General features: G+C 42.4%; 1 protein-coding gene across 2 annotated transcripts in view; it reads left to right on the top strand.

Annotated features, from left to right (window-relative positions):
* Nucleotides 1–15,956, top strand: part of SPEF2 (sperm flagellar 2) — a 736,330-nt gene that overhangs the window by 354,465 nt on the left and 365,909 nt on the right. For both annotated transcript variants that reach the window (XM_069220893.1, XM_069220901.1), the window contains 2 exons: nt 6,146–6,306; nt 15,117–15,300. In XM_069220893.1, coding sequence (XP_069076994.1) covers nt 6,146–6,306; nt 15,117–15,300 — 345 coding nt within the window. The remainder of the gene's footprint in view (nt 1–6,145; nt 6,307–15,116; nt 15,301–15,956) is intronic.

The following is a 15,956-nucleotide window of genomic DNA, read 5'->3' on the forward strand; positions in this document are numbered from 1 at the left end:
TTCTGCTCTCGGGTGTTCTACTCTTGGGTGTTCTGCTCTCAGGTGTTTTACTCTCGGGCATGCTAGTCCTGACTACAGAAGCAGGTACAAACCCGCGCAAAAGTATGTGAAAATATGCGCACCTGTTACCGAACAGCGGCGGGAAAAACTGCTGCACTCTGAAGTTAAAACCAACTCTGCAGAAACCTGTTTGTTTCTGAGATGAAAGTGCCAAACATAGTGAAGGTCTCTAAGTGCACCGCCGTGTTTATTTTGTACTTTTCGGGATGTATAGCAACCAAACTTATTGAATATCTAGCTATTGGGTGTGTGCGTCACAATGTAATGTCCCCTGAGCCCCCAGAGTACAGTCAGTCTTAGAATCACTCATCACATCTCTCAGCTCCGATGCCAGGGTCGGGCCACTCTCATCACCTTGCTCCAGATCCGCCCCCCCTACTTTGCACCTTCCTTCCATAAACTTCCTGATGTGCCCAGCCTGCACCCACTGAGCTATCTTTACATTAAAAAACTTCTCAGTGCATGCCAGCCTGCTTCTCTAGCCGCAGCGAGGAGCTGTCACAGTTGTTCCACCTCTTGGGCTTTGTTTTCTCCACTCCAAATCTGTTTATTTCGGATTCATGTACATAAACGGCAAAACAAATAAATACATATAATCACATACATTCACAGATTGGGATAAAAATAATTCGTTGAAACGTGCTAAATTGTGAAGTGCAGAGCCTCCATATGACTACAAAAGTGCACAGTCAATTAAAAGTTTAAAAACACATAAATGTTACATCCACACTCTGAGAATGGAAACTTAAAATATGCCTCTACAGACAAAATTCCGAAAATTGCAACGATGGTCAGGAGGTGTCACATAAAATTACACAGTTCAGGCCTTGTAGAGTGCTAATCCAGGCACATTTCATTGTATAGTGCAGCTGATGAAGGAAAAACACCCACCACAGGTGCGATTGACCCTGACAACCTACTTGCCACTAGGGAAGACTATTGGAACACTTAGGTTTCTTAGCGTGCTTTTGTTCTGTCTTCAGTCCAGCCTCCTGCACACAGGTTTAATGCTTTTCTTACATGGGGCCAAGTAGGCCATGCAAGAGTAAAGCCAGTGGTGCACAGTTTCGGGCTCCAATTTACATGAAGGACCCAAGGTGCACACACTGGTCTTATTCCCCCATTTACCTGAGAAGCTATAGATTGGTAAGGCCCCATATCTAAGGTTTAAATACAGGGAGTGCAGAATTATTAGGCAAATGAGTATTTTGACCACATCATCCTCTTTATGCATGTTGTCTTACTCCAAGCTGTATAGGCTCGAAAGCCTACTACCAATTAAGCATATTAGGTGATGTGCATCTCTGTAATGAGAAGGGGTGTGGTCTAATGACATCAACACCCTATATCAGGTGTGCATAATTATTAGGCAACTTCCTTTCCTTTGGCAAAATGGGTAAAAAGAAGGACTTGACAGGCTCAGAAAAGTCAAAAATAGTGAGATATCTTGCAGAGGGATGCAGCACTCTTAAAATTGCAAAGCTTCTGAAGCGTGATCATCGAACAATCAAGCGTTTCATTCAAAATAGTCAACAGGGTCGCAAGAAGCGTGTGGAAAAACCAAGGCGCAAAATAACTGCCCATGAACTGAGAAAAGTCAAGCGTGCAGCTGCCACGATGCCACTTGCCACCAGTTTGGCCATATTTCAGAGCTGCAACATCACTGGAGTGCCCAAAAGCACAAGGTGTGCAATACTCAGAGACATGGCCAAGGTAAGAAAGGCTGAAAGACGACCACCACTGAACAAGACACACAAGCTGAAACGTCAAGACTGGGCCAAGAAATATCTCAAGACTGATTTTTCTAAGGTTTATGGACTGATGAAATGAGAGTGAGTCTTGATGGGCCAGATGGATGGGCCCGTGGCTGGATTGGTAAAGGGCAGAGAGCTCCAGTCCGACTCAGACGCCAACAAGGTGGAGGTGGAGTACTGGTTTGGGCTGGTATCATCAAAGATTAGCTTGTGGGGCCTTTTCGGGTTGAGGATGGAGTCAAGCTCAACTCCCAGTCCTACTGCCAGTTCCTGGAAGACACCTTCTTCAAGCAGTGGTACAGGAAGAAGTCTGCATCCTTCAAGAAAAACATGATTTTCATGCAGGACAATGCTCCATCACACGCGTCCAAGTACTCCACAGCGTGGCTGGCAAGAAAGGGTATAAAAGAAGGAAATCTAATGACATGGCCTCCTTGTTCACCTGATCTGAACCCCATTGAGAACCTGTGGTCCATCATCAAATGTGAGATTTACAAGGAGGGAAAACAGTACACCTCTCTGAACAGTGTCTGGGAGGCTGTGGTTGCTGCTGCATGCAATGTTGATGGTGAACAGATCAAAACACTGACAGAATCCATGGATGGCAGGCTTTTGAGTGTCCTTGCAAAGAAAGGTGGCTATATTGGTCACTGATTTGTTTTTGTTTTGTTTTTGAATGTCAGAAATGTATATTTGTGAATGTTGAGATGTTATATTGGTTTCACTGGTAATAATAAATAATTGAAATGGGTATATATTTGTTTTTTGTTAAGTTGCCTAATAATTATGCACAGTAATAGTCACCTGCACACACAGATATCCCCCTAACATAGCTAAAACTAAAAACAAACTAAAAACTACTTCCAAAAATATTCAGCTTTGATATTAATGAGTTTTTTGGGTTCATTGAGAACATGGTTGTTGTTCAATAATAAAGTTAATCCTCAAAAATACAACTTGCCTAATAATTCTGCACTCCCTGTACAGCTGTTTAGGTAAAAGACCTGGGATGGAGCCAGAAGATGATCCGTATGCAGGGATATTTTTGTGAGCTAAGAATCTTTCTTCTCTCGTAGCTTCTCACCTGAGCCCGAGACATAACAAAAACATCTGCGTGAAATTTTGAAACTATCCAAGCATCGGTGGGAGATTTGTAAAATCTGTAGAAAAACTGTTGGCGAAATAAGAATATACTCTGTATACATGGACTGCCTTACATAAAAGGATGCCTGGTGCTCTCGGTCGGCATGATTATCACATAAGACAGCCATGGTGGTGGTCTGTGTTACTCAATGTGTGGGGAGATGGGGTCATAGCCCACGCAGCTGGTTGGACTGACTATTGGGCTTGTCTTCAATACGCTGTTGTTTTGTACTGGCTTTGGTTGTTGTTAGGTCCTGTCGGCCATAGGGGTGAGGGTTACCTGTGCTACTTTTGTCCTCAGCCTTTATAGCAGGACTTTTTTTAATGAAAGTATGAAAAACTTTATTTGAATGATTATTAAAAACCTTTACAAAGAGTACCATAGTAGACAATTAAATAAAACAGCGACCAAACTAAAGTTAATTTCATCATCGTACCATTACCTAAAGTTCTCTTACACTAGTGTGGACTTATAACTCTGAACTTGGCTATGGTTGTAGAATGCTAAATGACGTGTAGGTAATCTTTAAAAAGGTAACATACCCCCATCTTGCGATACATATTAGTTACTTGTGACATAAGAAAGATCTCCTGTCCCTATTAAAATTGTAGGATCTGGGTGCAGGACTCAGTTTGCGAAGACATTGATTATAATATTAACATGATACTCTTGACTCAGGAACCTGATATGGACCTTTTTGAATATTCTCCTGGCATTAACATTTCCCCCGGTCCTATTTCTTGCCCTAGAGAGATTACAGTGGTGCCCTGGGCTGGGAATGTGCTCTACCTACCCTTGATAAATGGAACATTAATTCTGATCTGCCCAGCAGAACCCTTAGCTTATTCTTTAGGTCAGTTTATTAGGCAGCGTATAACTGTTCCTTCATCAGTACCTGACATGGTGGGATAGCACTTGGAAGTTGTCTGCAAGACTTATTGCTTACAGTACGATTGGGCTGTGGGTGAGATCCATGCAACCATTTTTAGGTCGAGCGCACAAGCGCTTTTTGACCTGTTGTAAATATTCTGTTGGCTTTTAACCACACCCATCTCACGCCTGTCACTTTCACTCATTCGTGGCTTGCCTTTCTGAAATCCCTTGATGTCATTGGTAAATGTTTTACGTTTGTCCCTCCTTGGGGTAGTTTTGTTACCTCCTTGGCCATCGACCCTGTTACAGGATAATTGCACATTTGCCGATTCGTTTGACTGCGAGCGAACTTGTTTTTCCTTTTGTGTCTCTCCTTAGCGCTCATGGCGGCTGTGGCACTTTGAATCGGCTCGCTTATATAAACAGTTTTACTATTAAATTTCAATTTATATGGCAAGAAAAGTCCAATTAGGAATCTACAACGCTAATAGCTCTAAATCGAGGAAATGCAAGACCCGTTGCATTGCAAATGCTTGTTTTAACTGTCTGCACCGTGCTGCTCACATATCATTTATTATAGGGGCACTCAAGAATGTAGATGACGTACTAGGAACTACAAGTAAGGAACCCTCTAATTTTCACACTCTCTCTTCTATAGGGTATCTCAAATCCCCTTCTGTTTCAGTTGTTCTTGGATGCCCTACATCTGTCACAGGGGGAAAAACACTTCGGCAGATGATTGTTGGTGTTGTTCCTGGTGATAATGTCACTTTTGTCCAGAAAGTCCCTAAGTGAACGGCTTTCCTGTGATGTCACTGGGTTTATCCTCAATAGGCTTCCCAAAAATAATATTTTATAATCCCCTATAAAACAAACAACCCGCTACTAAATTAACAATTTCTAACTCAATTTAAAACATATTGTAAAAACTTACAACATATACTTAAAAAAGTGAAACACAAAGAATAATAATAACAATAATTATATAAAAATAAATTAACTCATTAATCAAATTAATGAAAAACTCATATTTTTACATCTATATTAAATAAAACAATATTATATACAACTATATTTGAAAAGCAATATTAAATATGTAAAAAGTAATATTCTTTCTTTCAATACTAAGTCCCACAATATTTTTGATATCATAATATTCTGGCCACAATATTTGTGTCCCAGGATTTTTTTGGAATTGATATTTTGTTTGAACACCCTTACATGAATGTCAACAGCTCACCCTGACAGATATTGTTTTTTCTTTGTAGGCAATCATGGTCTGCTGAGTCATTTCACTAATGCCCTCTTTATGGATCTGTTTTTGCCCCCATATTCAGAGGTTTAAATCCTGACTGGTTTGCATAGCCTTTCTTTGACCTGAGGGGGATAAAATGAATACTATTGAATCAGTTAATAATGAACATCTGTTATTTATGAATACACCAGGAGACTACAGATGCCTCTGTTACGTTACAAGGGTGTCAGGCATTTCATGGATTGCCTGAATTTGATAAAAAATTGTTTCCCTTGTTTCAAATATTGACAATTGTCAATCTTTAGTTATTATGGCCCTCATTACAACCAGACCGCTGAGGCAGAAGGTCCCAGAATACCGCCAGTGCTGACGGTATTTCTGGCTCCCTAGTTCGACTTTTCCGCTGGGCCAGTGGACGGTAACAGTGTTACCGTCTGCTGGCCCAGCGGAAAAGTCACATCAACATTGCTGCCGGCTCGTAATAGAGCCGGCGGCAATGCTGATGTGCAGCGGGTGCATAGCACCTGTCGCGCATTTCACTGCCTGAAATTCGGGCAGTGAAATGCGCGATGGGGCTATGACTGGGGGCCCCTGCACTGCTCATGCAAAGTGCATGGGCATTGCAAGGGCCCCCAGGGGCAGCGCAAGTCCCGCTTACCGCCAGCCTTTCCATGGCGGTGTTTACCACCGTGGCCAGGCTGGCGAGCGGGGACTCATAATCCCCAGGGCAGCGATGCTTGCGTTGCTGCCCTGGGGATTATGACCGCCAGACGAAAGCCTGGTGGTATAGTGGAGGGGCCGGCGGTATGGCCGTGGCTATTGCGCCACGCTCAAAACAGCTGGCGGAACACCGCCAGCCTGTTGGCAGTGGTACCGCCAGCTTACCACCGGCCGCCAGGGTCATAATGAGGCCCTATGTGTCTAAACTGTTCTTTCTAAGCCTTTTACTTTGTTAATGAATTCCCATTAGGCTATACCTGCCTTGATATTGCATAAGTGTGTATAAGGACTACTGCTATTGTTTTATAACAATTTTTTTTTTTTTTCGTGTGATTGAAGGTGGAAGTGGATCGCTTTCAGGACACCATGAGGCTTCTTTCTGATTATTACAGTGGAATGGCAGGGAAAATGCCAACTGAGAGTAACCATGAATTTGTTAGACTTTCTTTACTGGACATTGTTAACGGAGATCAGCTTGTGGATCCAGAGAAGCCAAAAAGGTAATCATTGCTCAGTGATCTAACCCACAGGATATAAATTACAATGGACTTCCAAATTATGGAGAGGGTTTTACTGAATGATGTAGTTAACATAATCAAATTATGGAGTACATTTTGGTCGGCGCACACTCTGTGGCATTACTATCTTCATATTGTGATATTTTAACACGTATGTGGGTGTGTTACAGTTACACTTTAGTAATTACATTACATTGCAGGTAAAGACATCAGGATGGTCATTACTTCACAGGAAAGTACCGTATGAGTATTTTCTTTGCGTGCATTTTGTAAGGAACTTTACTTTGTGAGTCTTTACTTCGCTGGAAAGGTTTTTTTGTGTGTATTTATTTATGTATATTTATCAACATTTAGGGCATTATTACGAGGCTGGCAGTCCGAAGACCGTCAGCCTAGCGGTGACAGTCAGACCCCAGCAGCTGTGACGGTCAGACAGCCACATTACGAGGTTGTGCTGACGGCAGTCCTGGTTGTAATCAGCCAGGGGTTGAACTCAGTGCCGCCCTGATGATTAGAACCTTATTCTCCGCAAGCCTTTTCATGGCGGCTTGACCACCATGAAAAGGCTGGCAGGGAACAAGTGCAGGGGGCCACAGGGTCCGTGTCCCCTGCCCAGCACCCTTGAAATGTGCACTGTCTGCTGTGCAGACAGGGTGCATTTTAACGGTGCTGGCGCACCCTTCATGCAGCAGCATTGCCGCTGGCTCAGTTATGAGCCTGGAACAATGGTGCTGCACTTTTCCCACCTGGCTGACAGGTGTGAACCTTGGTTTTCACCCGTCAGCTCAGTGGGAAACTAGTAGTAGGACCAGTGGAGAGACTTTACCTCAGTGGTGGTCTCCTCACCACGGGTCTGGTTTTCCAACCACCAAACCCGTAATCAGGCCCACAGTTTTATATCTGCCAAAAAAAGTAGGGAACCTTGAAAGTTCCCAAGTTTTAGGTGGAGAGCTGAAATACAATTTTGTAAGACACACACATAATGTTTTTAAGGTTGAGGGATGGGATGTGTAGTGTAATTGTAATTGTATTTATATAGCGCTTACTACCCGTGATGAGGCATTGAAACGCTTTTCTGTGAGTAGAACGCTACTCTGGAACACAAAAGGATTAGTGGTGGATTAGTATAGGGAAATATGAGTACAGTATTAGTGTAGGGAGGTATGAGTTAATTTGAGGGGAGTCCATGTGAGTCTGTTAGTTGGAGTGAATAGAATAATGGAGGGAAGAATGCAGAAGTGTTAATTGGGAGGTCATAGTAGTTGGATGAGGTTTGGGGGTGAGTAAAAGTGTGATGGAGGAGAGAAGAGTCTGTAGAAAGGGATTAGGGAGATCAAAGTGGTAAAATGGGGTTTGGGATGAGTCAAAGGAGAGATACATGAGGGAGAATTTAGTAGATTTGTTTGGGAGATCATAGTAGTAAACTGAGGTTTGGGGTGAGCCGGTGGGGTAGAAAAGCGAAGAGACTAGGAAGAGTTATTTTGGAGATCATAGTAGTTGAATGGGTTTGGGATGAGTCAGAGAGTGGACATAGAGGATAGTTCGATAGAGGTTTCGGGTGATGGTGAAGCAGGGTAAAGCTTTCAAAAGAGTAATTTATTCCTCCTGTACAGTAGAACTAAAGTTATATATATATATATATATATATATATATATATATATATATATATATACGTATATATATATATATATACGTATATATATATATATATACGTATATATATATATATATATATATATACACACAAATACATAGTAAGGGAATATATGTGTAAGAAATATATTATATTATAATTTAAAGTTGTATGGAATCAACATAGACTTTCAAGAATTGCAGTATTTGAAGTTAATTTATTTGTGTACTTTTATAACATTATTTAATCTTTCCTCAGAATTTCAATAGTAAAGAGCTTTTAGATAAATAGTTATGATAATATTTACCCATTGTGAAAGATGAAATAAACACAGACTCATATGCGTCTAATCAAATAGAGGTAGTAAGGAGCAGTTATGCCACGGAGACAGGTAGCCTATAGGGGTTTTTAAGTGTTCAGGGGTGGGTAGTGTATAGGGGTAGCACAGAGTATTTACAGTTAATGGATGGATAGTGTAAAGGTGTAATATGTTTTTTAGCATTCAGGACTGAGTGTTGTATAAGCGTACAAGCGGTTCTTAGGGTTCACGGTTGGGTAGTGTATGGGGTAATGATTAGCTGAACCTTTTTCAGGGATGAGGAGCCAAAAGGGGTTGTAAGGGATTTTATTGCTCAGGGATGGGTAGTGTATAGGGGTAATAAGGGGTTTTAAGGTTCAGGAATAGGTAGTGTTGGGATAGTGAGGGTGTTTTGTGATCTAAGGATGTGTATTGTACAGGTGGAATGAGGGGGGTTTAAGGTTTAGGGATAGGTGGTGTATCAAGGTAGTAAAGAGTTTTTGGGGCTGAGGGATGAATAGTGTAAAGGGGTAGAAATGGAATTAGAATGTATATATATGGATAATTTAAAATGAATATTTATTAACTAAAAATATGTACAATTTTAAAATTCTACAGCAGTAACATTAAGTATTTTTATATTCAGGGTGATCGGTCAAGAAGGGACTAAGAAAAAGGGGGTTTTAAACAGTGCTACATTGCAAATGGCTGGATGAAATTACATCAAATTTGGCAGAAAATGTGCTTTCTAGTCAATAGGTTTTGAGAAATTAAGGTTCAGAATGTATGTATTTCTAGATGGTTGAGTTCACATGACTCTCACATGAGTCCCGCAAGCATACAACTTGAAGTAATAGAGCAATCTGATTGGCTAAGAGTGCCCCAGCTGAGCTCCCAGCCTGATTGCCTGGCCTAAACACGAGGAGAAATGGTGCACCTGCCATTTCAGGACAGAGGGACTGAGTCCCCGTCTCCTGAAAAAAAAAAAAACTTTAAAAAAATATATATAATGCGGCAGGGTAGGGCTACTCTGACCCCCTGGAGTGTGTGGCGGGGTCCCAGGTGGACCCCCAGGCCAAATTTGAAAAAAAATGTTTTGGGTTGCTTTGATCCTGCAAAACTCTTGTGGTAGCCAGGAAGACCCCCTACTCCTGTTGCAGTGCTTAATTTGTAAATGGAAATGTGCCTGTGCCCAAAGCCCTCCTCTTAAACATGCGGCTGCTGCAATTAAATGTGCGAGCCCAGAATACTGAGGTAGCGTAATCTTGAAACCATCTCTGGCCTCTTCAATCTATTTAAAGCCACCCCCTGCCCCTTCAGCCCAAGCTTGCAGCTTTCTGCTTTCTCCCATTGTGACACTTTTTCATTTTTTTCTCTTCCTCCATCTTTCCCATAAGCATCTTTTGCTTGCAGTAAATGCTTGAGGCAGAAAAATAAGTACCAGCTCTCAAAAATAAGTTCCTGGTGCTCTGCACCGGAAACAACAGGTACAAATTAAGCACTGCTCCTGTGAGACTCCTTGTGGCGTGCAAAGAGCCATGTTGGCGCCTGTGAGAATCCCATGGAAGCAGAAAACAATTAGAAAAAAAGTGGGGTACATAAATGACTGTGGTGGGTTGGCTGCGTACTGGCAGTTGGCCCTGCAGCTAACCCATGCCACACACTGCCAAAGGCTGTCCTTGTCATGCACTGCTTATGAACTCACATTTTACACACTCAAGGTGTGGTCTATGACATCATTGATAACATCACAGACGGCATCTGAAATCACTGAACAGATTTACACCAACTCAAACAAGCATTTACAATGCAATAGGTCTCGCATTAGCGAGAGTTAGAGCTGTAGGTGTTGTAAATGATAACGACACCCTTGCATTTGGGACCTTATAAATATTTAGCCATGCCGCACATTAAATCTTTATCAGAAATAAACTGTGTTTGTGCATTTCTTTGAACAGTTGGCATTGGACTATAATCGTCGGAACAGCCCATATAGAGCACCAAATTAAAAATAGCATTCGCAAGAAACACGGTCATGTCCATTTAGTCAGCTCCTCGAGGGCATAATCACATGAAAAAAGAATGACAAAGAGCATTGCAGTGTAACCATATAATCAGCCCCTTGAGGGCATAGTGTATTACACATTTTCAGGCCTAGCAGGACTTTTAAATATGTAACTGTAGAGTCAGCGGCTCAAGGGTGCAGTGGCGCGGGTCACTACTAGATGTCCCTATAAAGTCAACAGTAGAAGGTGCAGTACCACCGGTCGTGGCTAGAGGCCCATGTAGAGTTTGTTGCAGAAGGTGCAGTACCACTTGTGGTGGCTAGGTGTCCCTGTAGAGTCAACAGCAGAAGGTGCTGTACCATCTAAATAAAAAGACCAGGCTGAAAACATGGAGCCTCGTATGTTTTCAGTAGTTGGCCGGTGCGCTTGAGGAGGGCTAAACACAGTAAGAGGCTTGCATGTATGCATGGCTTTCATTAATTAAATTAAGCAGATTTGAAAAGGCAAGCCCACAAGCCAATGAAAGTAACAGGCGTGACATGGGCGTGGTTAAAAGCCCAAAGAGAGATTACAACATGGACGGAGCGCTTGTGCGCTTGACCGTAAAAAGCAATCACAGACTTGGTGGTGTGCTGACCGCAGCGGACCACCATCCCAGTGATAGCAGCGAATCATAGTGCCTATCAATTCGACCACCCTCATTAATATTCATGTGGTAGGTCAAATTGTGACCCACTGCGACATGGTATTTTGTGAACTGACCTATTAGTACATAGATTAGTTCGTACAATACCAATGGATTCACTTAAAGTCAGTGTTTTGCTTTCACTAATCAAAACAAATCCGTTCCCTGCCGTCTGAGTACATTCTTATCAACCAAAGCCCTTGGTGAGAAAGAACACGAAAATAAGCACAGTTTACAATGTGGAAAAAAACAGACAACTTTAACATAGCAGTGTCTAATGCTACGATAAAGTCAATAGGGAGCTAAACTGAATACAAAATGTAATATGCAACTGGTGAACTCTGGACAACTAATCCAGGTGCAAAATGGTTCAACACAAAGTCAGTGGTCAAAGACACGTATTTCACTACAGTCGGTGAACAAATTGCGACCACTTTTAGTGAATCCAGTGTACGTACATTGCCCTTAAATCCATTAGGGGTATTAACATAATCTATAGGAAATTCTCATTGTTAGAAATGGGGTCTTTGGTTGGCAGTCAGGTTACCCCCTGTCCAAGCAAGGACCCTCACCCTAGTCAGGGTAAGTCACACACAATCCAAATTATCCTGTGCACACCCTCTGGTAGCTTGGCACTGAGCAGTCAGGCTTAACTTAGAAGGCAATGTGTAAAGTATGTGTGCAATAAATCATGCAATGACACAGTAAAACCCCACAAAAATACACCACAGTGTTTGGAACAATACATAATATTTATCTGGTAAGATGCAGGTCAAAACGATCAAGATCCAATAAGTACACGTTGAAATATCACTTAGAAGATTATATAAAGAGTCTTTAGTTCCTAAAAAGCAACAAATGCCTCTTGCAAGCACAAAGTACCTGGTTTGTGATCAAATTCTCCACAAGGGACCGCAGAGGAGGAGTTGCGTGGAAAAGGAGGAGGTGTGTCGATTTTTCTGGCACACAAAGAGTGAGTTTTCACCCAGGGCAGGCTTTGCGTCGATTTCCGGTGCAGAGACTGGGATCCTCTTCAGGTTGCGGGGTTTTCGGATGCCCCGGGGACGATGCGTCGAAATCCTGGGTGTGCAGGACAACATCACAGTGGCTGCGTCGATCCGGTGGGCTATACCTGGAAATTTATGCCGCACGGCAGGCGCTGCGTCGATTCCTCTCAGGAAATCGGACTGCATCATTCTGGCTCTGCTTTGCATCGATCCAGTGGGCCGTGCGTCGAATTTCCGGCTGCAACACTGGTGCTGCATCGATCTTCTCCTTGCGAAGTTGGGCTGTGTCGATCCGCTTCGGCATGCAGTGATTTTATCACCACAATGCAGGCTCTGTGTCGTTTCTTGCAGGCTGTGCGTCGATTGTTGCCGCACAAGGAGTTCTTTTGCAGGAATAAAGTCTTTTTGGTCCTAAGTCTTCAGGGAACAGGAGGCAAGCTCTATCCAAACCCTTGGGGGGCACTTCTCAGCACAGCCAGAGAGGAGCAAGGCAGCAGGACAACAGCAAGGCAGCAGTCCTTCTCAGAAAAGCAGTCCAGGTGAGTCCTTTGGGCAGCCAGGCAGTTCTTCTTGGTAGGTTGCAGGTTCTGGTTCAGGGTTTCTTCTCCAGGTAGTGTCTTTGAAGTAGAAGTGTCTACCTCAGAAACGTCTGAGTTGGTAGGGTCAGAGACCCTGCTTGAATACCCAAATGTGCCTTTGAAGTGGGGGAGACTTCAAAGAGTGGCTTCCATCCTGTCTGCCAGGGTCCCAGTAGGGGTTGTGGCAGTCCTTTGTGTGAGGGCAGGCTACTGTCTTTTGACTTGTAAGTGTCAGGCCTTCCATCCTCCCAGCCCAGGAAGACCCATTCAATATGCAGATGTATGCAAGTGTGACTGAGCATCCTATGTTTGGGGTTGTTTGAATAAATACACAAGGGAGCTGTCAACTAAACCTACCCAGACGTGGATTGTAAGGCACAGAATGATTTAAGTGCAGAGAAATGACTTGCATGTGGAAAAAGGGGAGTTTAAGGCTTGGCAAGTAGTTTTAAATGCCAAGTCGAAGTGACAGTGAAACTGCACACACAGGCCTTGCAATGGCAGGCCTGAGGCATGGTTAAGAGGCTACTTGTGTGGGTGGCACAATCAGTGCTGCAGGCCCACTAGTAGCATTTAATCTAAAGGCCCTGGGCACATGTAGTGCACTTAACTGGTGTCTTACAAGTAGATTAAATTAGCCAATTGGGTATTAACCAATGTCACCATGTTTTAAGGGAGAGAGCATATGCACTTTAGCACTGGTTAGCAGTGGTAAAGTGTGCAGGGTCCTAAAACCAGCAAAAACAGTGTCCAAAAAGTGGAGAAAGGCAGTGACCACCCTAAGGCTGTCAGGTCTAAAACTCATCTCTTTAGTATGTGGCCTTTTGAACTTTTGCAAAGTGTGAGCTTCAGTGTATTTTTTATACACTTTTCTTAGTAACTTCTAAATCAGTTGAGCTTGAAACAGTTGTTAGGATTTTTGCAGGTTAAGAAGCAGATAGTGGTTGATGTGGCGGATGCAGCAAATCCGTATCAGGAGAGTGATGTAGAAAGATTATAACTGAGAAAAGTGGTTGCAAATTGCACACAGGCTCATTGTAAATGCAATATGATTTTGTGAACTGACCTATGTACAAATAGGATAGTTCACAAAATATCGATTCTCAATGGGTCATTTACAGGAATAGTGGCCTGGCCAAATGGGAACCTGAAAGGAACCAGGCTACAAAAAAAGTATTGCATTTTGGAATTCTTCGGTGAGCATTCAGTGTTCCCCTAGACAATCGGCCACTCCTCATGAAGCTACTAAGCCGATTTCCTAAGGAGAAGGGTTCCAAAGTGGATCTCTTCCCCTTTGTTTTCTGAATCACAAAATGGGGTTAGCCCATCAGAATAGGTGATTAGCTGTCGCAAATCCTGTAATCTGGAGTTTCCAACTGCTCAATCACTTTGTTCAAGTCTGTTTGAATATGTACAATGTTTGTTGTTAATGTTCAACTCTGCATAAAATACTTAAGTTTGCTTTTGGTCATGTCACTTATATAACAGCAACCAGACGTGTCATAAATAATCTCTTTGCGGTAGAATCGTGGTTGCTTTTCACAAAGATTTTGTTTGTGAGTGTGACCTAGTCCAGAATGTTTGAGGAACAAGCCACATGTGTTTTGTCAGTTGGATTCAAGGTGTTTTGATAAGCACAATTAGGCATATACCAGTGCAGCCATTCACCACCCTTGGGACAACTTCCCTGCTATCACTGATGCAGCTCAGTTCGAAACTCAAGACCCAGATATCCTAACCTAGAGCTAGTTCATGCATTCCCGGTTTTTCAGTATGCATGTTTTTCTCCCCCCGTTTTTATAGTAATATGTTACAGTTATGTGTCATAATTAATCACAATGAACTCTATTTTGACTCCTTGTCTGTCGCCAAGATGCAATTTAGATCTACAATGTGCTCATTACAAGTGCAATAACCATAAACGTATTGCACTGCACACATCTGCATCACCTGCCTGGTTAGAACATCTCTAAAATTAAACTGAAATCCAGTGTATCAGGATTCCCACCAGTGAAGGCACATATGACACCATGTCTGTCCACTTTCTGCTTTCTGGACATTCTAGGGACACTCGGGTGATGTGGAGGGAAGAAATAGAGTCAATTATTTTCATAATCCTTCAGCTCTCAAGACTATTGTATTTTATGTGACTTGCCTAATTACTGAACCTGCCATTGAAGCAGCCCATGAGCTCTTTTCCATGAGTAAGAAAGTTGTTAATGTGTTAACCTACATAATATGTAAGTCCACTGCATTTTGTACATCTGAATACTTCCATAACGAGCAAGCCATGGTTGTAGTTGGGTGATTTATTTGGTAACCACCCAACAAAGTTTTTATTTTATTTAAATATTTGTGATTATTATTGCGAATGTTCAAGTGGGAACACATTATCTGTAGAGGGTTTGTTAAAGTGAATATGAAATATTGTTGCTTCTCAAAATATTGCATTACTGTCAATCTCTTCTATTTTAACTGATCATTTTTACGGATTTCCTTCTAGAGCACACTAAAATTTGATGATAATTTAGTGCGTAGCATCTTACAAATATTGCACACTAGTTTTGACCTGCATGTTTTTCAGAGTCCCTTTGGTGTCTCGAAGACCACAGTCTCCAGAACTAATTGCAAATAAACAAAAAAACCGAGCACCCCTGGCAAAGACCAAAGATGAGCCTACACCTGAGAGCCTCCTCATGTTTTTTGAGTCAGATGAAAAGCTTATTTTAGATACTCACCAATATGCAGTAACAGTGATTTCTAATATGGTAAGGCCTTTTTCATTGAATATCAAAATGATCGTTATATTTGTGTATGTCCTCGATTTTTACAACGTGTCCTCACATATTATAAGTCCTTCAATTACGTAGCAGTCTTCAACAATTTGCAGGGTTTGAGCCTCCTGTTGCAATGAAGGCTTATGCAAATGAAGAAGTGACTGAAAGTCAAACATATCTGATAAAGACTTCTAGTTGCAGATTCCTTACCTTAGAATTTCCCCCAGGCATAAGTCTGGATCCAGAGATTTTTCTTCCAGCAGCACGCCTGCGCGCTTTTAGGTGCGTTGGTCGACTCCACGTCTGTCATTGGTTTTGTGGTCGCCAGACATGACGTTGCGGGTTGTATATAGGTGCCACCCTAGCTCAGTGACGTCAGTTCTTTTCTTTTCGCGTCAACCTATGCACAGATCCAAAGAGAGCTACACCTACAATCGCCTTTTGACCTTTTGTCGAAGTTTTGTACTTCTTGGCGCGTTAAGAATGTTGTCACGAAAGACCAGCTTCAAGCCCTGCGTCTTCTGTCACCAGATGAGGTCGCTGATGGATCTGCACCTCGTGTGGTGTTTGGAGCTCGACCACGGGAAGTCATGCACCTGCTGCCGTGCCATGAACCTGAAGGTTTTGAGGAAGCGGTCCCTAAAGTT

Source organism: Pleurodeles waltl, chromosome 1_1 (assembly GCF_031143425.1).
Source record: "Pleurodeles waltl isolate 20211129_DDA chromosome 1_1, aPleWal1.hap1.20221129, whole genome shotgun sequence".
Classification (NCBI taxonomy): Eukaryota; Metazoa; Chordata; class Amphibia; order Caudata; family Salamandridae; genus Pleurodeles; species Pleurodeles waltl.